Raw genomic sequence first — 24,194 nt, forward strand, 5'->3', positions numbered from 1 at the left:
TCTTCGTTTTAAAAGTGATGAGGCACATAAAAAGTTACATTCAACAGTTAAAAATATACCTACCTTGCTTGATAATCTTCTGCAGCAGACATTCGGCGGAAAAAACAACTGAAGTTCCTCATGCCTCATGCTGCTTCCTGGACAGTAGCATCCGAGCCAATCCAAGCACTTGTCTCTTGCAGCTTACGATGGTAAACAGCCTATTGACTGGAGCACGCAAACACGGCACTCCATCGTATACCTTCAGGACTGAGCCTCTGCTTCTCTGCTGCCTTTTAGCAGTTGTTTGCAACATCCTGAACTGCGCATGTTCACAGTGGCTGGCCACAGTGAAAACACTGGCCAATCTCATATGTGAAGTTCAATTAACACAGCCTCAGGTCATCCAACTGAACTGCTGTGATGCAGTGCAGAGGTCAACACCCCATGCTCCTATGGACGAACGACTCCTGCTGTTTATATCAAGCACTGCAGTATTTATTAGCTCGAATATGTAATATTATTTCTCACAATTGAAGATGATCCTGTCCCACTGGCGGTCAGAAGTGATGTTGCCCAATATCTGTACACAGTGACAGATGTATGAAAGCCTTTTCTTCCATCCCCACATTAGGTGTGACAAATATCAGAGAGAATTTCCTTCAGACATCAGAGACATGATGTCAACCTGTGAGTCAAGTGTGTTACTTCCTTTAGGGAAGCTGGTGGTTGCATGAAAACAAGAACCGATTTCAGAAGAAGAAGTAGCACGAACCACTGAACGCCACCATGACGCTTCCTATCGACAGTAGGCGTGCTCTTGAAAGAGAAACATTTTTGTCAGCTGTTCAGGCATTGAACCAGAATAGTCTGTACCCTGTACTCAGTAGCCGCTTAAATGCAAAACTGGCTCGACGGTGTACAATTTATTGCATATTTTTGACAAGCTTGAAATTTTGCCCACCACTTTACCCAATCAGCTGGCTCCCTCTCCGGACAGCACCCAGACCATTTAAGATTAATTCAGTTTCAGAAAAACCATCACCTGTCATCGTCTCAGTCTCAAAATCTATAGGTGCTTAGAAATCCATGAAAACAACAATAGAATTTGAAAACAGAGACATCAACCTTCTGTAACATCACAGAGTTATTACAAGAAAAAAGGATTGCAACCAGATTTCTCATGAACACCAGACAATATTTTACTTACTGGAAAACTGGCTGATAAAAGCATATGAGGCTGCAAATGAAGCAAGGCATTGGACTCAAGCCCATCCTGACACCCTGACATGCCATAGGGGAACACAGAACAATCCTCCACTGAGCTACACTCTCTACTGTTCCCAGACACTCTTTTTGCCCCCCTCTTTGCTCCCTCCCCAGAATGCAAATTTGGATGTGGTAATTTTGCACATGCATGGTCATCTCCATTCCTGGGGCATAATCTCATAATAGCCAGATTTATGTGCAGAGTTACAGAACTTAAACAATCTTTTTGGCCACAGGGTGTCTCCATTTCTAAATCACATTTTATTCAGGGACAATCCATTGAGGAGAAAAATACAATTACCTTTAGACAGTCCTCCATTACTAACAATCACCAATAATGAGCATCCATGCTGCAACAATTTTCAGACTGGAGGTGCTCCCATCAATGTTACATCACTAAACTCATAGGGGTTCTGAAAAATTCAAACATCACACAGAGAACAAGTGTCGCAAATGAGCCACCCCCACTACGCAAGAGAGTGGTGAGGGTGTAGTATGTAACTGGTGTGCCATTTAGGAGCACACTGTCACAAATATATTAATAATTCACGGTGTGGTAGTACAATGTCTTATACAGGCAGAACATTTTGCATTGAAATGACAACTGAATTTAGACAGATTTATTGTGCAATAACCAGATGCCACACCGTTAATTTAGCATAAAAGGACATTTATTAGGACAGGGTTGCAACATTTATTCAACTTTAATAACATTAACAATACCTCATAATATGACAATAAACATGAAAGCTCCATTCCTCCACACACCATTCACAAACGACTTTCCATTCCAAAGCCCAGATGACTTCCTTCATTCTTCCCCCTTACACTCTCTGACCTCTTCCACATATCCAGTCCCTCCTTCACTTGCGATACCAAACATCCTCCAATGAAGATCTTTTCCCTGATTGGCACATCCCGCTCACAGCCTTCAGTCACCTGTGCTCCCTTCATCCACCGGAAGGGTGGATGTGCCCATATGTGACTCACCACCTCCCCCAAAATACCACCTACGCTCTGTAACCTGCCCTAAACAGGCAACACTCTGTATAAAAAGTCATGCCACCAAAATCCTGCAATTTGCAGAGTGGGTGGGAGGACCTGCCTTAACTTGCTCCCTCTCGGTGGTGCTAGGAGTCAGGAAGAGGCCGTACACACCCTTCCTGACACCTATATAGCACCCTAATTACCCTCCCCTTCCCCTTAACTAACCTATCCCACTCTGTCTTGTGCCTGTCAGCACAAAGCACCCTGTGAAAAGACTAGTCTGCTACCGGCACTTCCCCCTGGGGGCCAATATCGGGCAGTAACCACACGCCATGTTAATTTAGCATAAGAGGCCATTTATTAGGATAGCGTTGCAACATTAATTCAACTTTACTACCGTAACAATACCTCAAACGTACTTCATAAATATGACAAAAACCTGATAGTTCCATTTCTCCTAGCACCATTCACACCTCACACCACTTTCCATCCCAAAGCCCAGATGCCTTAGCTTCATTCTTCCCCCTTTCACTCACCGGCCTTGTTCCATATATCCAGTCACTCCTTCACTTGCCCTACCAAACATCTGTCAATTAAGAACTTACCCTGATCAGTGCATCCCGCTTACAGCCTTCAGTCACCTGTGCCCGCTTCCTCCCCCTCGAGGGGTGGACATGCCTGCATGTGATTCGCCACCCCCCAAAATACCACCAACCAGGAAAACCCCACAGGGCGTCTTCCTGCTCCCCATGCACCTTTCGCTCATCAGAGATACCTTCTCTTGTACCAAATTGACTTGTTACACAATGTGGCCACCACATCTTACAACTCCATCCTTTAATACAAGATTGCCAAGTGCGAAAGTTGCAACCTGTTCACCCTAAAAAGACACTGCTCCTCTTCCTTAATTCCCCCATGAGCTATTACCTTGATGTCTCTCGCCATTCAGAAAACCCTATTTGCTCTGTTAAGCTTCCTCTGAACTTTATCAATTGCAGCATGTTTCACATTGAACAAAGGAATGTCCAACAATCCAGGTCACAATTGTATTTGTTGTACCTCTCACACACCCCGCAGTAGAAAAAAGGTAATTAGCTCCAGTAAACCTTCCCTAGCCCCCACATCCCACCTAGAACTCCAATCACTTCCGCACATAACGCTTACAGCACCTTGACGGCCACCTGCCAATCTGTCAAATTCATTTTGAAGACCACCCCCAAATGCGCAGTTGCTGTCTCTGCCCCAATACAGAAAGAATCTGTGCCAAAATGACCAGGTCCCTACCAAGCCTAAGCAAAGCCATGCACAGCACCGCTAACAGCTGGAAAGCAGTAACTCTGCAGCAGTCTTCATGACAAAAAAACACCAGTTTCCCCTGACTGGACCACTTCTGGAAACTGTGCCATTCCCGTACAGGACAAAACCCGAAACTACCTCTTTCACACAGCCACACCTACTTACCCGTGCCCATCTGATCCGTCTTGGATTGACGCAGCCAGATGCTCAACCATCCCTGATCCAAACTCACCTCTTCAGGCAACACCCTCACGGCTCCAGTGGACCCCAAAAGCTCTGACACTTGAAAGGCTCCAAAAAACATCCAGACCATGCATAGTCAAAACACCGCGACTTCAAAGCGATCATAACAACAAAGTGGTAGAACAGCTAACAAATTCCGCAACAGATCAAATGTAATTGCTTCCCGCAACACCGCCATCCCCGCCCCCTCCTTCTGCCCCATCCTTTTAAAACATGGCCCAGTATCTCATGCTTGGTGGGATCAAAACCCTAATGCAGCTTGCCATGGAACAAAATCCCCGCCAACTTGCCCACAATGGTCGTGGGCGATAAACCTTTCCCAATACTCGACAAAACAAATCGCAACACTCCCCCTTTAGTTTCCTGACCCCAATTCTTCAAGTGATCGGCCCCCCAACTTCCCAAAGTTACTCCATGCCAGCCGGTAACTCCTCCTGGTGGACTCAGGCAGCGATCTCTCAACCTGTCCCTCTACTCTCACTCCCCCAGGCCCAGATGTCGGTAGACAATGGTGTCTTGAACTCCTCCGTTCCTGGGTCCAACCGACAGAAACGTTGCCACTTCGATCAAGAGGAGGAGTCAGCTATATCATTGCTGGCACCAGGAACCAGCGGCGTCACTAGGGGGGTGCGGGGGGTGCGGACCGCACCGGGTAACACCAAACATGGGGTGACACCAATCTGTCTGGTCATGCTTTGTAACACAGCTTTGAGCTCTGCAACCTCGCATTTGCTCAAGCAAGTGCACCTGCTTACAAAATACTGCAGTGCACGCCACGCACGCCCCACCTACCAGCATAGTGGTGATGGTGATGGTTATGGTGCGATGCGCAGCGGAGGCGTACCCAGTTTGTGGGTCCCAGGGCCGTCAATCTTACAACGCTACCAATAATGGCCCTGGGACCAGCCCCCACGCTGAGCTCTTCTGACGCACGCCACCACCACGCACTGAGCCCCAGTGGAAACAGTCTCGGTAGGGGAGTGATGCTGGGCGTCGGCGATTTGCAGAACTCCCAGGGGCCCAGCCACCACCACCACAATGGAGTCTAAAGTCTAGAAAAGGTACGGGCAGTTGTCCTCCTCACCATTTAAAAGACAGTTCAAGCAGAGTTACCCCACTGCTGCTCTTCACGGTTAAACCTGCCGCCATAACGTTCATCCTGGACCTCAAATCCCATACATTTCCTCACCTTGAAACCGCCTGTGACAATCAGCCCCTGGCCAATCACGTCTCTTGAGCGGGTGTGGACTTTGCCAGATCTGCTGCTCTTTATTAATACTCAGTGCTCATCAAATGCACTACACCTGGGGTGTATTTTCGCGCTCTTGTTTTACTGGTGAAGCATCAGATTAAGAAATCAGAGTCTGAGGCCGAGTTGGCTGTACCTCATACTTTTTATCTTAATAGAAACATGTATTTTCCGTTGACCTACTGATTTGGGGAGTGCCTTCGCAGTAACAGTCGACCCCAGAAAACATGATGTTCAGAACTTTAAGTGGGCTGGGTTTTAAAAGTTGGCATGGAACCGGGCTTTGTTTTCATGCCCTAGTTTTTTCACAAACGGTAGTGTTGAAGTGAGCATGCACACTAGTGTGTAAACTCTATAGTGGTCTTTTTATCAAGACAGGCCTGACCAGTAGGTTACTCTGCTTCAGCACTACAGGCCTTGCTGAGATCCGCCTACAGTGTAATGAGTTCTGTAACTGCCTTCATGGCGTTTCGGAGAAGTTTGCTGTTCTGGTTGTTTAATTTAAAAAAAAGGGGATTGATGAAACTAGGTAACACAGACCTCTACATGTCACACCTCAGGATGAAAGGTAGAGGCTAGTGATGGAGGAAATAAATGGCCAGCCACCCACAAAAGCACGAGCGGGGCCGGGCGAATGCTGATAGTGGGAAGAGGACACAAAGGAAGGTGAACCCCCCAAGGAGAGGCAGATGGAGATAGGAGTAGACGCAGAGATAGTAGGGGAGAACGAGAGACACTGAAGGACTTAGGCAAAGCAAGCCACAGAGCAGACCGGCTACTAATTATAGAAAAACAATGTGTAGATACTTCTCGTGAATGTGTTTTAAATGCGTGTAAAATTACAGTCTTGATAGAATTCAGGCTCCTTATTTTATCAAGTTGTGTTATAAATTGAAAACATATAAATTATAAAACTACATTATATTTTCGTATGTTGTGAGGTCAGGATTCAAACCCATGACCTTTTCTTTGTTATATAATTCATTTAGCTCTTAGTGCTAGCGCAGTTGATACGATCTCTTTCATGTATTAAATCTTCAGTCCGTTCCTCTGGTGTCTATTTACTATATCAGGGGTAGCCCGAAATTACGTTTATACTAATTAATATGCAGATTTCAAACTGGACGGCCTTATTCTTGCTGTTAAGTTCTTCAGGTTCCTCATGTGCATGTTTTGACTTTGATTATCCTTTACAAATATTTGTTTTTCTGAACACGACCTACCAACCATCGCGGTTATGTTATTTTCGCACTCCCAGCAGTACTCGCTATTCCTCTCATTCTCTATACCTGAGGAGGCATCAAATTATATTTATGTACTAGTTTCTTTACTGCTAACTTTTAAAGAAAAACACTTGTCATACTTAGTAGCATTTATTTAAACGCTTAAAAATATATAAACTTGAGTCTTGACACTCTTTGTCTCAGGTTGTGGCCCCTATCAAATTGTTACTTATCAACTTGCAAAACAACCAATGTCTGACAACACCCTAAATGAATGTTCCATGTGTTGGCAGGTCGGGAGTCGAACCTACAACCTTCCTTCTAATATAGGCCTCCTCCAGCTTTATATATATATATATATATGTGTTGTCCTGAAGCGAAGCCGCACTCCCCATCAGGTTTCTAATATAGTGGAAAGAACCTAGGGGCATATTATCAAGGACAGGCGATACATTATCGCTGCTTTTATCGGCAGGAAACTGCCGATAAAGAGGCGATAATGGCCTTGATAATATGCTCTATGAATTCCAATCGAAGCCCATGTTAGATGTGTTCACATTTAACATGGGCTTCGATTGGAATTCATAGAGCATATTATCAAGGCCATTATCGCCGCTTTTTCGGCAGTTTCCTACCGATAAAAGCGGCGATAATGTATCGCCTGTCCTTGATAATATGCCCCCATGTGCTTAATAATGTAGTTCAAGGTTATGGTTTGCATATGGCCCGTGCATGGAGTGGACGCTGGCTGAGTGTTCGAGCATCATTCAGTTCACAAGCCAAGCACTGGAAGAAGGTGCCGCACTCCTTCCCCCGAGCTGTTGAAGAGCTCTCTCCCATGGCTGCCAGCCAACAAAATGTCCAACAGTAAGTACTCTTCAGAGAGTCCGATGCACAGGGGATATCGCCAAGGTTCCCCTTGCACTGTCAGGCAACCATGGGCCTTATTTATGAAGACCTTGCGTCGCCGGTGCGTCACTTTTTCCCATTTTAAAAGTGGCGCACCGGCGGCGCAAGGCCTTCATAAATAAGGCCCCATGTTCCTTAGCCCTTGACCGAAGGCAGGGAAAACGCCCCAGGTACCTCTGAACCGGAGGCGCGTCCCTGCCATAAAAGCGCCTAGGGTCTTGCAAAACGCTCTCTTCACTCGCATGACAAGGAGGCACCACGCACACAGCCCGTGCCCCTCACTCGCATAGACACTGACTGCACTGAACCCTTGAAAGACTCCCAAGAAGGACTCTCGCCCCAAGTGGGATGCAAGTGTCCTGTGCAACCCGGCACCAACCTGATCCCCAAAAGCCATGCACTGCCACAAGGCATCCTCCCGCCTAGCAGACTATCCCTCTTAAAGCTTTACGGCTCCCCTAGCCCCCCTCCCGCTCACCTCACACAGTGTCTCCTCTGTACTAGCCCCAAGAGAAAGAGTGTCAGGTGACACACTCTTGAGTACCTACCACTCCCCAGCCTAATTCCTTTGCCCAATTTTTAGCTGACTGAACCCTAGTGTCCCCTAATGATGTGCTGCCTAGTAACTTCCCTGTGTGTAATCGGGGTGATTTTGCGGGTGTTTTACGATTCCTAGGGTTTTAGTCTTCGGTTTAGTCTTTGAAAAGATCTAACTTCTCATGGCTGCAATATTTATTGTTCAACACAGACGGTACAGCCGAGGGTTTCATGTCTTGAATAGAAGCCAAAGGGGGGGCTGAACTATTTTACTGTAGTAAGGTTGCACCTCGGTGACCTCCGACCCACCATGACCCCACAAAACAGGTGATCGTCCCCTCGTGGGATTGGAGGTCGCTGCTGCCAGACTGAGGTCGGTATGCCCACTGCAACTGAATCCTGCGGCCATACCCAGGACTCAGAGGCGTTTCTTACTGGACAGCAGGCTCGCGCCCGAGGAACCACCAGACCAAGAGTGATTCTGAGGGGGTGACACCATGAGTTACGCACTGGGTGAACCAACCCTAGTGACGCCTCTGCCAGGAACATGTTTAGTCCTGCACACAACATCACAACGTTTAGCTGCAAGCATACCAGCATGAATCTCCGCAACAGCCTCAACACCTTCAAGTCCCTCACTCTCTGCCCGTTCACCAGGTCAACCACAGTCATGTTGTCCACAGAGAACAATACTGTCCTGTTCATCAATTCTCTGCCCCACACTGACAATGCCACTAACAATGGAAAAACCTCAGAGAAAGCAATGCTACATCCCTGACTCAACCAGTGCGCCAGCAATTGCTTTGTACTCCACACCACCTTCCATCCCATCCCAGAAGAGACCAATGCCCCGAGCTCCTGACACATCATAAAATATTAAGCCTCACACCCATTGGGGAGATGAACAAATCCTTCAGGGGCAACTCAAAGAAGGGGCTTGCCACCCTACCTTCAGCTAGCTATTTTCTGTCCAAGTACATAGAATGCCAAGGTACCATGGCCTCCACCTTAATATGTGTAGGGGCCCTTAGGCCCAGACTGCCCTGTTGTACCCGTCCTCTAGAGGCCTTCCATTGTTCCACGGGGCTGACCAGTGTGAAACACTGTGTGAGGAGGTAGCGGAATTTGCATGAGTGTCGGGAGCAAAACCCCTTTTTGAAGTTCTAACATGCCCCAACGCATAGTCCATTTGGCTTCTGAGCATAACAGACTCCCTGTGGAGCAGGCGGGCTGAAAAAAATGATACGTAAAAGGCTTCCGGAATGCGTAGAGCCCGTGGATTGAGTGAACGACATCCACTGCATCCAAAATTCAGAATTTACCTTCCCCAAGGCTTATAAGGATTGAGGTCACTCTTGCTCTGAATTCCTCATGTAGCTAAGCCAGGCATAACCCCGGAAGGGCATTTGGGCCTTTTGAAAAATGTCCACGTACTTGAGCAACACAATCACCCTGTCAGTGTGTCACTCACATTAGATGCTGGCATAAATCAGAAATGCCAACGCCCAATTCTCCATGTTTGTAGGGACACTGTGCCTTGTGGTCAACTCCCACTCCTCTCTAGCCCCTTCGTGCGCCTGTATCTCCCTGTGTAGTAGTTGGAAAACGTTGTGGTACTTGTGTTTCCAAATCCTATTCTTAGTCTTGTCAGATAGATGGGACCACAGGGACATCGCCAAACCCATGTATGATAATCTTTTCTTGTGCTTATCTTCCACAGTCCCATCCTCCCCAGCAGCCCCTCCAAGCCCATCATTGTTGTCTGTCTGAACCCCTTTACCTTCTACCGTCGTGTCACTACACAACCGTTTGGGCATTGCTGTCGGCTCTGAAGCACCCTTCAAAGGAACCCTTTCCTCTTCCACAACACCATCTCCTACACCCAGACCTGAAAAATGTACCCCTACTCTGTGCTTCGAGCTGGCCACCAAGTGATTAGTGCTTCTGCCGTGGCCTCCCCACGGTCTTCCCAGCCTGCCGCTCTGCTATGCAGGTGGCCATTGCAGTGGCAAACCCCACAAGACACAGAGGGTATTCAGCACTGCATGCCGGCCGAGGCCTGGTTAAGAATATCAGCCATGAGCAGGACTGCCCTACCTTCCGCTCCCAATGTATGGCGCACTGCCAGCATAGCCAAATTGTCAGCCCACCTCTCCCGATCCACCAAAAAGGCCAGATACACACCAGGCCTTCGCCTCAAATCCTATCATGTCCTGCCTAAACGTGCTCCCTCCCGGTGGTGTTAGGAGTCAGGAAGAGGCTGGGCGCACACTCCCTGATACCTATATAGCACCTTAATTACTCGCCCCTTCCCCTTAACTAACTTATCCCACCCTGTCCTGTGCCTGTGACCACAAAGCACCCCACAGGAAGACTGGTCTGCGACCTTCACTTCGCCTGGGTGCTGATATAGTTTTACTGATAAAACGAGATAGTTTGGAAATGATTTGTGGAAATTTGGTTTCAGCAAATATTTGTCATTTTAGCATCACAAAGTAAAGTGTTGATTTGTTGCTATCACACTTGAGAATCAGAAACAAATGTTTTAGTTGTATTATCCTGTTTATTTACTTTGAAATATTTGTACAGTTCATTTATAGTTATCTAAATGTTGTTGTTAGAAGAAAAATACATCCTACAGCCTTTCCTTTCATACCAGCAACATTGTCATACAGTTCACTGTACAAAATCATCAGTCTCCCTGTTTAAAGAATAAGCAGCAGTTTGTCACAAGACTAGACTGACATTTGATCTCTGTTATGGAACGCACAGCAAATGTAACAAAATAACAATAACAGGTAAAGTAAGCTTTCGTTCTCCTTCACTTTCAGAACTCCAGCATGGTTACTTTGGGGGTGCTGTAGCACCTCTGCACCCCTACTTCCAGCTCCAATGAATACACATTCCAGAATATGCATTTATTTGATGATGCCTGCCTCGTAATTTACAAAATTTGAGTTGTTTGTTGTTAAATCTGTAAAACCACTTCAGCATGAAAGTAAAGCTTGAACACAATACGGCGGTTTACGAGAAATAATCAGACTGTGGTTAATAATAGAGACACTTACATGCTCTAAACCAATATTTGCATACATTTTCAGTGTCCTCTTAAGGAATTTTTGGGCCCCGGGCAAGACATATTTTGGGGGCCTTTGTTCAGAAAGACTTTGAATTTTCTTTCCCAGTTTCTACAAATTGAAACCTGCATTATGCCAATCGAAGTTTCTGAAATGGGGTAAATCAAAAACAGTTTAAATATGCCTTGATGTATAAGCTCATTTTAGAGGATGGTATCCTTTTGAGATGTGGAAGACTTATACCTCCAGAGAGTTTGAGGAAACGTCTAACTGATGGTGCTCATGAAGGACATTTAGGGAAAACCTTCACAAAACGTATTTTGAGGGATGTGTTTTGGTGGCCGCAAATGGATGTTTGTGTTGACACATTGATTGATAACTGTGTTATTTGTAAATCCTCTGACAAAAGTCACAAGGTAAGGACACCCCCTTTGGAACCTATCCAGTTTCCGGAGAGAGCGTGGGAGAGGATTGGTGTTGTTCTGGTTGGCCCGTTCAATCTTTTACCATCTTCTTCACGTTTTGCTATTGTTGCCATACACTATTACTCCAAATGGCCAGAGATTTGGTTTATCAGTGAGCCAACCTCAGCCAAAGTGATTCTCTTTTTGAAAGATATTTTCCTGAGGGAAGGGTTTCCTTCTTATGTCATGACTGACAATGGTGTACAGTTCGTGAGTTCAGAATTTGAGTTCTTTTTAAAACAAGGTGATGTTATACACAAGAGGAGTTCTTTCTATCACCCTCAGGCAAACGGCCTTGTTGAAAGGATGAATCGGGTACTCAATAATTGTGTGCAGTGGGCTATTGCTAGCAAGTGTGTGGTTGAGAATGCGTTGCGTTCCATGCTATGGTTTTAACGCACTACTGCACATTTGTCGACTGGAGTATCTCCTTTTGAACTTCTAAGAGGGAGGAAACCTTCTACGAAAATTTGTCCTGGTTGGATGTCGAAATGGGTGAAAATGGATGTTATGGATGGTATTGATGGATTTGTGAGGGACAAAGTTTTGGGGGCTCAAGTAAGACAGAAGGTCTATTTTGATGAAAGAAAGAAGGTTTTTCCTCAAAACATTTGTGTTGGAGATGTTGTACGTATCAAAAATCCTGTTCATGTTACCAAGGGAAGAAGTAAATTCTCTGAACCATTAGTTGTTGACAGAGTTTGTGGTAATGCTGTGCAGGTCAATAACAAGAATTGGTGGAACATTTGTAAAATTGTTAAAGTCAAAAATGAGGGTGTTGACTGTAATGACTATTTGACTACTTCTGGTTCTAATGTAATGCCAGGAAGGTGAATGGAAAGTGTAATGGTGTAAATTGTGTGCCAGAACCTCGCAGGAGTTTGAGAGTTTGTAAAATTCCTGTCAGGTTCAGGTAATCTTTTTTGTTCTTTTTTCTGCAGTTTTTTCCTTGTAGTTTTCTCGTACTTTTGTTTGCTGTTTCCCCTTTCTAGCATTCTTACTTTGTTCTTTCTTTCTTTTTCTCTTTCTTTCTTGTTTCCCTTTTCTTGTTTTCCTACTTTTGTTTTGGGAGAAATGGGGATAATGTAGTGTTCTGAGTATTGTGCCTCTCAGGCACTTGTAGAAAGAATACTGTTGTGTGGGCATTCTATGCTCTGTATTGGAATGTGAGCATTCTGGCAGTTGATGCCTGCCTTTCCTGATGTCGCTGTTATTCTCTTGAGAAGAATAAACCAACTTTCAAGCTTCAAGTCTAAGTGGTTTTATGAACACTTACTACAAAGTGTCTAAAGACAAATGTTGTGTAATGGGCCCCAAAAATCCTTACATGACCCTGAGCAAAAAGAGACAGGGTTAGAAGTAGAGTTAGGCAGAGAGAAGCAGAAATGTTTTGATATAGAAGTAGACAGAGGTTAGACAGAGAAAGTTGATTTTCCCAGGGGGGCCCTTGTAAGGTGAGGGCCCTGGGAAACTTCCCACTTTGCCCATGCCTTAAAACATCTCTGCACATTGTCAAAAATAAATCAACTTTTGTATTCAGCCAGTACATTACCAGACGGTAATGAGTTTCATTAAGTCCTGTTTTCTTTTGGCCATCCCACTACAACAATTGGGATGCTTCCTCTTTGCACTGAAATGCATTGAAATATAAACAGGTGCTACAAAAAGGTTATGAATTAATTGCACAACAAATGAATATACCTGAAATTGTTTACTTAAGCCGCTCTTTTTTGTTCAGAATTGAGGACACCTAAAAAACAGAACACACTTTCATGAAGCAATTGAAAAAGGGAGAATTTCCACCATAAACGGCGAAATGTGTATATATATTATTTTTCCATCCATCTATCCATGTTCATAACTGTCTGGTGGCCAATGCCACGCGTGACACCGTCAGCCAGTTCTGAATGTTTAGCCTCAGCTTTTTGCTTTGTAGTACATATAGTTTTATTTTTGCCATTCTAGGGCCACAATTACAAGTTAGGTGGATATATTGTGGAGATACCGTGTGGGCAGACTTTCCCCTACCGCTCATACCTTTACACATACAGACACATTTTACAAGTTAAACTCAATGAAATGTAGAATCACTGTCATACTTATACTGCCAGGCAGAATTCCACACTGAATTTCCAATGCAGTGGGTTTTAAAACAAGCCTTTACCACTTCCTCTGAGCAGGTGGTAAATGTCTGTGAGGTGGTCAGTGCAAGGTAAAGGAGGAAGTGTGAGGTTAGGCGAGGGAAGGGGGAAGTGCCCCCTTGCAGGGAGGATCATTGCAAGCAACGCCGTCTTGGTAGAGGGTCAGTTAAGGGCTGGACACAGACTGGGTTGCACTCTAGCCTATTTGCAATGCAATTTTACTGGCCAGATTTTCTGTGAAATACGAGGGCACTGGCCAAATTTACAATTGAGCAGAAAGGTATTTTCACCTAGGATTTTTACTCTACCTCACCTTGTAATTAGGGAAAAATTATTTTATTCAGAACCTAGCATTCAAAATGTTTCTAGCCAAAAATCCTAGGAAGGTCTGAGGTTTCACACATCACATGAGGCCCTCGGCAGTTGTGCATGTATGGTAGTATTTCCAGTGGTGGCTGCTAGGAAACAATAGTGGTGGGTGGGTGGTTGGAAAAAAAGAAAAGAAGACTTACCTGCTGGTTGACGCCTCTCCTCTACCCTCCCTCTGTTCTTACCTCCGGGCAGCACAGAGGCTCCCAGGCTCTCCGACTGATGTCACCAGCATGACATCAGCGTTGTGATAGGTCTGAGTGGCCTGGCTTGCCACTCGGAGAGTGACTGGGACTGTTCTCCACCTGGCTATGTAACACAGCCAGGTGAAGAAATGCTAAGTGTGCATGTCAGTTTGGTTGGCCCAAGACGGCCGGCCAAACCGTCATGCTCATTTATGGTGCACCAACCACTCCTCCTTCCTCTAACGACAGCCAAGCCCCAGCCCTAACCTGGCTCTGCACTAAAAATAAAATGATAAATACGTTGCACTATAATCATTTTATTTTTCCTTTTGCACTGCTCAGAGTGCAGTGGGGCCGCGCTCCTCCGCCTTAGCGTGCCAATATCCGTGCATACTAGTGATTTAACTAAATAGATGGCTTTGGAGATGAGATCCACCAAGAAACAGTTTTCTGACTCTCTAAAAATCTCTCTAATGCATTAGAAAGGCTGAAAACACCATTTTATAGCTTTCTTAATGTTAGGAGTGAGTAGTGTATCTGTCTTTGTTTACATGCTTGTGCTATAATACAAGTTCCTTATTGTAAAGAAAGCAACTGGACTGGATGAGCGAGTTATGCTTGGGAAGGAACAACCCTATGCCACTCTGATATCAACTTGTGCCTCCCTACTACCCCACGTCATCTTTTTTCCTCACAGTGAGGCCACAGTGTACGTCCCATGCGCCCCATAACACATCACCCCGTGCTTTCACATTGCACACAAATGCGTGCCACTAAACTGGAGAGCGCCTGGGTACCCCTCAAGTGCATCACCGTGTGCCCGTCCTGTACATCATCCTTTGCTCTGCTGATGCACACCGCCCTGTCCGACTTGCAGCTCAAACCTGTATTGCTTTTCAATCTATATAGATGCCTACATATTATTTTGTGTGAAGAGGCGGCTTTTGTTGTGTTGGTATGGCATGCTTATGTTTACGTTTATGTTATATTACCCAATTAATGTGTAGTGTAGTGATGATGGTCCACGCAGGAAGGATGTCCTTCAAGAAGTCTTTATTGTAGATAACATCATGCAGATAAGATCTTTCAAGAAGCTCCACCAGGAGTAGCCAGTCTGCTGCTCAGCACATTCTAAGCTGTCGCTCCACAGCACCCCAGCTCCCAACATTCCGAGGTGCGTCATCAATCACCAACATTCTAAGCAGCACTCAGCACAAAAACACTGGCTGAGCAGGAAGTGTACATTGGCTAACATTAACAATATACTGGAATAAATATCTCCAGGATAGGAGGAGTAAACTACATAGCAAAGTAGATGCATAATGACCCACATGCATCATTGAGAATTGCATTCGCAAACGGTGCGAATCGCAATTTTCGGCCGTTTGCGAAAGCAATTCTCAAATTTGGGATGCATCATGCTTTTCGCAATTTTAGGAATCGCAACCATATTGCGATTTCTAAAATTGCGATTGCATTTAAGAAATCACAATTTGAGATTTCTTAAATGCAATGCATGAACATTTCTAATTTGCAAATTCCCAAATAGGAAGGGGTAAATTAGCATGAAGTTGACCTTCATGCTAATTTGCGAAAACTTTCAAAAATGCACAAAAATGCATTTTTAAAAGTTTCATGTTACACACACACATATCCTTGGGACATGTGTGTGTGAAACTTGCACTTAAAGTTACATTTCAGGGGTGCAGGGGGGGTCCTTTGGACCCCCCTCTGCACCCTTGAAAATGCATTCACAAATTGCTATTCGCAAAATGCTAATCGCAATTTGTGAATGCCTTTCCATTCATTCCTACGGGCCTCTTGGCCCATAGGAATCAAAGGGAAGGGATTCCTTAATTGCGATTCGCAAATTGTGAATCGCAATTAAGGAATTTTTAGAAATCGCAAATAAAAATGCGAATTTTTGATGCATAGCAATTTGCGATTTCTTAATTGCGATTCCTTAATTTTACCCAATTAAGAAATCGCAAATGCTAACTTTGATGCATGTGGCCGTTAGTTACTCAGTGTAATTTATTAAATCGGTTTTCGCCTTGACAATATTTAAACTTTTTGCCTGCAGGTCACACAATATGTCGACGTAACTACTTCTCTCACAAAGTAATTATGCCGTCAGTCAGACAAGACTGTATCCCGTTCTCACTGGTAATCTCTGGCGGGAAACTGTATGGAGCACTGCATACATATGAATATCTAAATGAGGAGGCGGAAGAATTGACAGTGTGCCAGAGGAAATCAAAAGAACCATGTGTTTGGGATCATATTAAAAGCAGGCTCAGTCAGATCAAGTAGAATGTTTTATATTACAGTCAGACCGCATTGATATTAACTGCCCCTCTGTCCCTTATGTTCCAGCAAGTTGTAAATATTATATTTCAAAAGAGGTGTTTGATTTCAGATAAAAATTCGCTTAATTTCGCACTTTCATTTTTGACAGGTCACCACAATCCCTTGGGGAACACGAACTATGTACTCCACTGTGCCTGAAGATGCTGAGCAGAATTCAGAACACCTGCTAGTGAGAGAGGTAAAAAATCCCATTTGTGTCTATCTTTCAGGATATTTTACTAAATGCTAAAATGCACCTTTTATAGTGCCCTTTGGTTTCATCATCTCTGCTTTTCTGATTGCCTTTGGAATCGTTGACAAGCTGCTTCCACCATGGACCGGATCTTGTTTCCTTCAATGCATGCAGTCATCACTTTTCATATGTATTAAACATCTCTGTGCTATGTTACACAGTGAGAAGCAGGATCCAGTTTTTGTGTGCATAAACACCTCTGCAGTGCGCAGACTGGTCCTACACGCCATATGACCGAAACATCATGGTAGTCTGCTGAATAGCCCAAAATGTTACACTGTTGCAGTGTATACATGCACAGCAGAGCATACAGGACACCCGTCATGGAGAAGCCGTGCTAAGCACGGCACCAGGAGGGTGTGTTGCCATGTGCTTTGAAGGAGATCGTGGAGGCAACATGAGGGTGGGTGGTGTTCCTCGCAGGGACTCTAGGACCTAACCTCCCGCCACCTCTCAAGGCCATGTGTTAGGTAAACATGAGCACAATCAGTTGCACCCTCGATACCAGAGGTCTTCAAACTGGGGGCAGGCCCCCTGGGGGGGGACTTAAATAGTCTCGTGGGGGTGGGAGGGGCGGAGCAGTCTCTGGCCAAGAGAAGCATCATGCTTAGTTTTAAGTGTTAAAAAGATGAGCGGCAGAGTAAGCAACATTGTAATGGGGCACCACTAACGTTTGTCATTTATATCCTGAATAGGAGTATGTGTAAAAAAGGGGTAACAGAGCTTATGTGCAATATAGTTAAATATGTTTAGACATATTAAACATGCCAATTTCGAAGAAGAATTGTGAAAAAATGGGAGGGGCAAGGATTTCATTCTTTTACAGGGGGGGGGGCAGCATTACAAATTTTGAAGACTAATGCTCTAGACCCTAGAGCAGAGGTCTTCAAACTTTTGGTTGCCGAGACCCCCCTCTCAACATTTTCTAGCATAAGGACCTCCTCCTGACAAAAATTTCTAAACCTCTAGGTTATGAGGAAGGTGAGGACCAAATTATGCAACAGGCTTCACTAAATTGTGTGAGTAGAAAATGTAAATAATGTTCTGTGATGCTGCGTATTTTGGGATAGCATTGCTTTATTATTTAGAATTTTTTTAACACAGTAATACTGAGGAAAGATTTCACCCTGTCAGTACCAGTTTATAACCAAAATACAGCAATTAACATCAGAAAGATGTCTAGTCAACCTCTGTGAAGGGCCTCCCAATCCGCTGGAATACGCGCTGCCAAATTAGAAGCTCACCTGGCCATGGCCGGGAGCAGCAAGGGCGCATTCAAACCGTGGTGGTCTTGTGCAGAGTTAAGCAGTTTACCCATGCCCCTTTCCTCTCACCCCCTTCCTTCCATCCCTCTCTTCTCTCCTCTCCCAACCCCGGATCCCTCTCTCACATTACAGGCAGATGGTTATTAGCCCCAGGACACCTTTTGGTAACAGTAGCGCACTACAAATATAAATAATAGGCAGAACCAGGGCATCCACTAGACCCGAACTTCGGGTGGGGGGGTTAACACTCCCAGCCAGGGATTGTCCAAGCACTGGTCGCACACGGTGCAACAGTCTTCCCACCTTCTCCGTGAATTCCCTCACTACCACTCACCAACAATACACCTCATCTCTCTATAGCACCTGTCTGACAAACATTGAATTTTTTTATAGCGCTACTCATAGTTTACTCACACTTAGTTCTCTGATGTGCATGGTACATCTTCTTTGTACCAGGCACTTTAACCTTCTGCACTGTGTGGGTGACAAGAGTGCCCATGTGACTGCATGGTGAGCAATGCAACAGTGTGAGAGTATGGTAAAAGGAGTGACTGCAGGGTGAGTGAGGTGACCATATGAATTTGGGTTCGGCTGTAAGTGCATAGTGGGACGAATTAGTGCATGGTTAGTGATGGCCTTGTTTGAGTGAGCTACAGATTGAGCAGTAAGGGGGGGACAGGTGAGTGGAGTGTCACATGAGTGCAGGGTGAGAAGTCTGCTCGTGTGACTGCAGGGTGAGGTACTGAGTGAACAATGCAAGCAAAGTTTTAGTGCAGAGTGATCACTGTGAGAGCAGGGTGAGCGGGTGAATGTTGTGAGTGCATGGTGATCAGTGTGAGTGCATGGTGATCAGTGTGAGTGCATGGTGATCAGTGTGAGTGCATTGTGATCAGTGTGAGTACATTGTGTTCAGTGTGAGTGCATTGTGATCAGTGTGAGTACATTGTGTTCAGTGTGAGTGCATGGTGATCAGTGTGAGTGCATTGTGATCAGTGTGAGTGCATTGTGATCAGTGTGAGTGCATTGTGATCGCTGTGAGTGCAGGGTGAGCGGGTGAATGTTGTGAGTGCATTGTAATCAGTGTGAGTGCATTGTGATCACTGTGAGTGCAGGGTGAGCGGGTGAATAGTGTGAGTGCATGGGGATCAGTGTGAGTGCATGGTGATTAGTGTGAGTGCATGGTGATTAGTGTGAGTGCATGGTGATCAGTGTGAGTGCATGGTGATCGGTGTGAGTGCATGGTGATCAGTGTGAGTGCATGGTGATCAGTGTGAGTGCATTGTGATCAGTGTGAGTGCATTGTGATCGCTGTGAGTGCAGGGTGAGCGGGTGAATGTTGTGACTGCATTGTGATCAGTGTTAGTGCATTGTGATCGCTGTGAGTGCAGGGTGAGCGGGTGAATGTTGTGACTGCATTGTGATCAGTGTGAGTGCATTGTGATCGCTATGAGTGCATGGTGATCGCTATGAGTGCATGGTGATCAGTGTGAGTGCATGGTGATCAGTGTGAGTGCATGGTGATCAGGGTGAGTGCATGGTGATCAGTGTGAGTGCATGGTGATCAGTAGGAGTGTGTGGTAAATAAAATAATTACCCTGTCGGAATTTCTATACTTAAACAAAAGGTCATGCATATAATGAGAGGCAGAGTCCGTGGTGTCTGATTCAGAAGGGCTTTATTTCAGTAACTCGAGTTAAGGGAGAATCGGGTTCCATCACCACTAAGGTTCAGGAAGGATCGTCATCTGAACTTTATTCACAGAGTACATTATTTATACGTTAAAACATACATTAACTTGCATAGAGAAGGCGGAGCGCTCCAGGCGGAGCAAGTGAAAGAGAGATAAGAGCACATGGGCGTGAAAAGGGCGTGTAAGAAGGCGTACACGTGGGCGTTCACTTGAGGAGTCATAGGTGTGTCATAGGTGGGCGGATACATGGAGGGGGTCTGCATGGTCAGCTGGAACCTTTACCCTACTTGTGTGCGCCACTTGGTCATGACGTGGATTTGACGTGTAACTGGGGGAAGCTGGGGGGAGCTGACTTTCGTTCTAGTAGAGAAGCCTTGAGTGTCAGGACGACCTGCACGTCTGGTATTATCTAATATCTTGAGTTTGGAGGATGTATGGTCTGAAGTAAAGGTCGCTTGAGCAAAGGTTGCTCATCACTAAATGCCAGTGTGTGCATATATTTCTTCGTGCCTTGCGCGGGGGCCATGGGCCTTCTATGGATGCAAGTTCTGTAAATCACTTAAATGGAGACAGAAAGGCTAGGCCCTATCTTCTGCAGGCGGGTTATGTTTACCTTCTTCACTAAGCAGGAATGTGTTTCTGTGGAGCAGAGCAGATAACTGTAAGCAAAATACTGTCTTGGCAGGCCGGGCTGAGCACCTCTCGGCTGAGCAGGAAGTATGTGAGAGGTCAGGGATACATAACTAAACTGCAGCTTTCAGAGTGTCAGGAGGCATGGAGCCTGAATTCGGGTCCTGACTCGGCTGAGCCACAAAACGGGTTCATCTCGACTTTTAAACGTGCACCATGCAAATACATTGGCAACATAGGCCTCAGTGCAGAATTAACGTTTCTTTCATGGAAGGTTTGGTAACTGACATTCTAATATTGGACGGAAATGCAGAGGCATTATTATTGCAGGCATGAGAGGGGAAGTGCATGGGTGACATGAACATACATAGGGTACATGCAGGGGACACATTGGCCACGTAAAATTTCTATTTCCTCAAGTGCATTGTGATCGCTGGGAGTGCAGGGTGAACGTGAAAGTGAAGGCGAGAATGAGAAGTGAGTAGTTTGAAAGCAGGGTGCATTCCCAGAAACTTGAAGCGTAGGGTTCAACTATTGCTATAATGGCATTAATCAGGGTTTGAGGGTGGAGGAAATAAATAATGTGCTGATCCTGCAACAAACTTCCAGTCTAAGGATTAGGGTTACCAGCTCATTATCACCTACAGCTGTATTTTTTGCACTTATAAATAGAAAGCACTTTTAATTGTTAGCTAGGGATGCCTCAATGATTCATGACTAATAATTAAAGAAAATAAAGACAGAAAAGTCACATCACTAATTAATACATACTTTTTTATTTATAACTCAATTTAGTGTCAAGAGCAGGTCTCTGCAGGATCTTTAAACAACACATAGCAGGCATGCTTCTTTTGGCAACACAACTTTATATTTTTTTACATTAAATGCATTCTCACACTACAGCAGTAAGTGTAAAAATACAAATGTAAGGAATAGGCAGAGTGGGGGGCCATGGGGTACTGGAACCATAAAAAACTAAGCTTTGGTAATCAGTTAACAAAGGCATGTAAATATGCTAATGGTCTTTAAAGACCTGTGAAAAACTCGGAGATAAGACTCCAGACACTGCCCAGCCGAGGCCCCAGGAGCACGAGCTGCACTGCAGCAGTCCGGGCTGAGACACAGGATGGGGGAGGAGGGGGGCTGAAGCCCTGGAGGCTAGGGCAGAAGTGACACTGTGAAGGCGCGACCCCCTTTGCATCGCTCCACGGCCCCCCTGGGGGTCGCGCCCCACAGTTTGAAGACCCCTGCCCTAGAGCCAGGATCTGTTCATTTATCTTCCGGGCATGTTTTTATGAAAGGTACATTTTACCAATGGAAGGAGTGTTAAATGTTTGCCACTCCACCAGTATTCATGCAGTCAATATTACCTACAAAGTCTTGGACGCACTTCTTTACCATCATGGTATGTATATATCTTGTATTTCAAACTCAGATCCTAATTTTGATTGTTTCAAATATTAATTTAGAATTTAGGCTAGCACTTTTTGTTGAAAATGTATGATGAGCTCATCATGAAGAACTTGTCACTTTCGCGTCAGATATTTCAACGTTAACTGGGCATTGTGTGGTGATATAAATAAAGAAGGCAGGTCCAGTAATCGTTTGATGTAGGTTTATTGGCTCAACCCTCTCCGGCTTCCCAGCAGCAACTGACACCAAGAGTACGTTACAGACTGGATCCTTCTGCATTCCACATTCCAACGTTCCCCAACCGGGAATGCGGAATGCATCACATCACAACATATTTCCCTCTTTTCATAAAATATATTAAAAACAAAGAAAAATAAATTCACTCACTAATACAATGTCTGGAATTAAAAACTCAGATACAAAAATACAATAAGATAAAAAGAATGATAATGGAAATATTTAAACATCACGAAATCTAATTGGCCTGCTGACAGACTTCATGCTTCTACGATGTCCCACAAGGAAAACATCTTTACCTGATGCATTTTGCATGTGAACACCAGTCGTTCTCAAACCAATCGGGTCCTCACCAGACAACTATGAGCTTAACCCTTTGTTAGGAATATTGCTTAAACCATCACCAACAAGTTCATTGCTAACCACGTTCTCAACTTTGTGCACCTTGCTTTTATTCCACCATTCATGACATTGACCCAAACGGCATTCTTGGAAACCGCATCCACCCATTCAGGATCTTTGAATTTCTACTTCCCTTTCACACATGAGTGGGAACCTTGACCAGTACCCAATCCCCCACACTGAACATGGAGTTTTTCCTGTAACTATATGCTTGTTGTCATAATACTCTTTTGTTCTGCTCTGGTACAACTCTACTTTGGGACGTATAATTGTGTCCACTGAGCTCCCCTTCTCTGTTTTAGTCTGATAACTTCTCAACCACACGTGACACTACTTTGACGTGAGTACCCGCCCCCTCATTAATTCAAATGGACTTTTACCAGTCACAGCATTGGAAGTCGCGCGAAGGGTCCACAACATGCTCTCAATAGCTTCGTGTACAGCAACTACATTCTGAACAGACCATTAAATGCATTCAACCAAAGTACATTTTTCTTTTCCACTAAACCATGGCCTGTGGATGGTACAAAGCAATACGTTTATGTTCAATGGCATTTTTCTCCAGAAACTCTCTAATTTCTTTGGAAGCAAACTGCACTCCGTTGTTCAACACTATTTCCTTGGGACACCCTTCCCTAAGGAACAGTTCTTTGAAAATCCTTAGAACAGCAGTGTTAGGTTCCTCCAGAAATTCTACTTCCCACCACTTGCTGTAATATTCCACAATAACAATTGCAAACTTGTACCTGCATGGTAACACATTGAATGGCTGTGTGAAATCTACAGCAATCTTAGACCACTGCCCTTCAGGTAACACACACGGTTGGAGAGGCAGAGTCGTAAGCTTGATACTCTTGTTAATGTTGGCACAGTTAAAACATGCTTCTGTTTTGTTAATTATGTCAGTGTCCATTGCTGGCCACCAGTAATCCTCTCTAAACTTCCTCTTAGTCATAGTCTGACTGAGACGCCACTTATGTCCATTTTCGATAATCTTTTTTCTCAAGCCAAATGGAGGAACAAACCTGTCTCCTCTCATGAGCATTCCATTCTTTCGGACATGTAATTTTTCTACAATTTATACATACACTTGCAACCTCATGGACAGCATTCATTCTCTCTGCCATCCTTCAATAACATATCTCTTCACCATCACCAGATCTCCATCCTCTTCCATCTTCAACTTCCACTCCTCACTGAACGCCTTTCCTTGACAATCATCCACGGCAGCTATTAAACACTCATCACAATCGTTTTTGTTCACATCAACAGTAACAGGTGAACGCGATAAATAGTCCACCCTGACTTCTTCCCACCAGGGATGTATTCTATTTTCAGGTCATATTGTAAGAACTTTGTGCTCAACCATGACAATCTTGGAGTGTGATCTTTGATGACAGTACGACTCAAAATATTTACCAATGGCTTGTAATATGTCTGTAAAGCAAACCTCTTTCCCCCAAAAAAACATTTAAATCTCTCCACCGCCCAATAACACGACAACAACTCCTTTTCAATTACTGAATATATTTTTTCGTTCTCCCCCAAGGACCTTCATGGGAAACCCAAAGTGACTTCTTTGCCAGTCAAAGCTTGGTGAACCTTGGAATGTGGAATGCATCACATCACAACACATTGGTTCATCAATTTAATTTCTATAATAATCAAATTCTGTTTGGTACTCTCTCTGTTTTGCTGATAATTGGTCTGAAATGTGAAGCAGTTGGGCATGCAGCAACAGTTGAACGTGGTCTATGGCAGGAGGAAGTGGTGACCTTTAATGAATGCAACCAAATACGCAAATTATGTAAGATCGCAAAACAGTTCTAGAGGCTAATTCTATGGAAGCAGGAGATCCATACGGTGTGGATGTGTATTTCCAGAATTTCATTGCAGATTGTTGAATAATGTAGAATGTAGCAGTGTCCCACTTAGAGTAGGTTTGCCTCAAACTGGAATTGTTAACATGGCTCTACGGTTGTATGCTTTAGTGGCCATTTCAGAAATGTGTGTAATGTATTTTACCA

At 44.6% G+C, this 24,194-nt stretch overlaps 1 protein-coding gene across 9 annotated transcripts in view; it reads left to right on the plus strand.

The window, feature by feature from the left end:
• The window catches only part of DOCK10 (dedicator of cytokinesis 10), a 1,740,483-nt gene that overhangs the window by 531,784 nt on the left and 1,184,505 nt on the right, over positions 1–24,194 (plus strand). For all 9 annotated transcript variants that reach the window (XM_086943899.1, XM_086943900.1, XM_086943901.1 and 6 more), the window contains exon 3: positions 16,387–16,476. In XM_086943899.1, the coding sequence (XP_086800025.1) occupies positions 16,387–16,476 (90 nt within the window). The remainder of the gene's footprint in view (positions 1–16,386; positions 16,477–24,194) is intronic.

This window comes from Lissotriton vulgaris, chromosome 11 (genome assembly GCF_964263255.1).
Source record: "Lissotriton vulgaris chromosome 11, aLisVul1.2, whole genome shotgun sequence".
NCBI lineage: Eukaryota > Metazoa > Chordata > Amphibia > Caudata > Salamandridae > Lissotriton > Lissotriton vulgaris.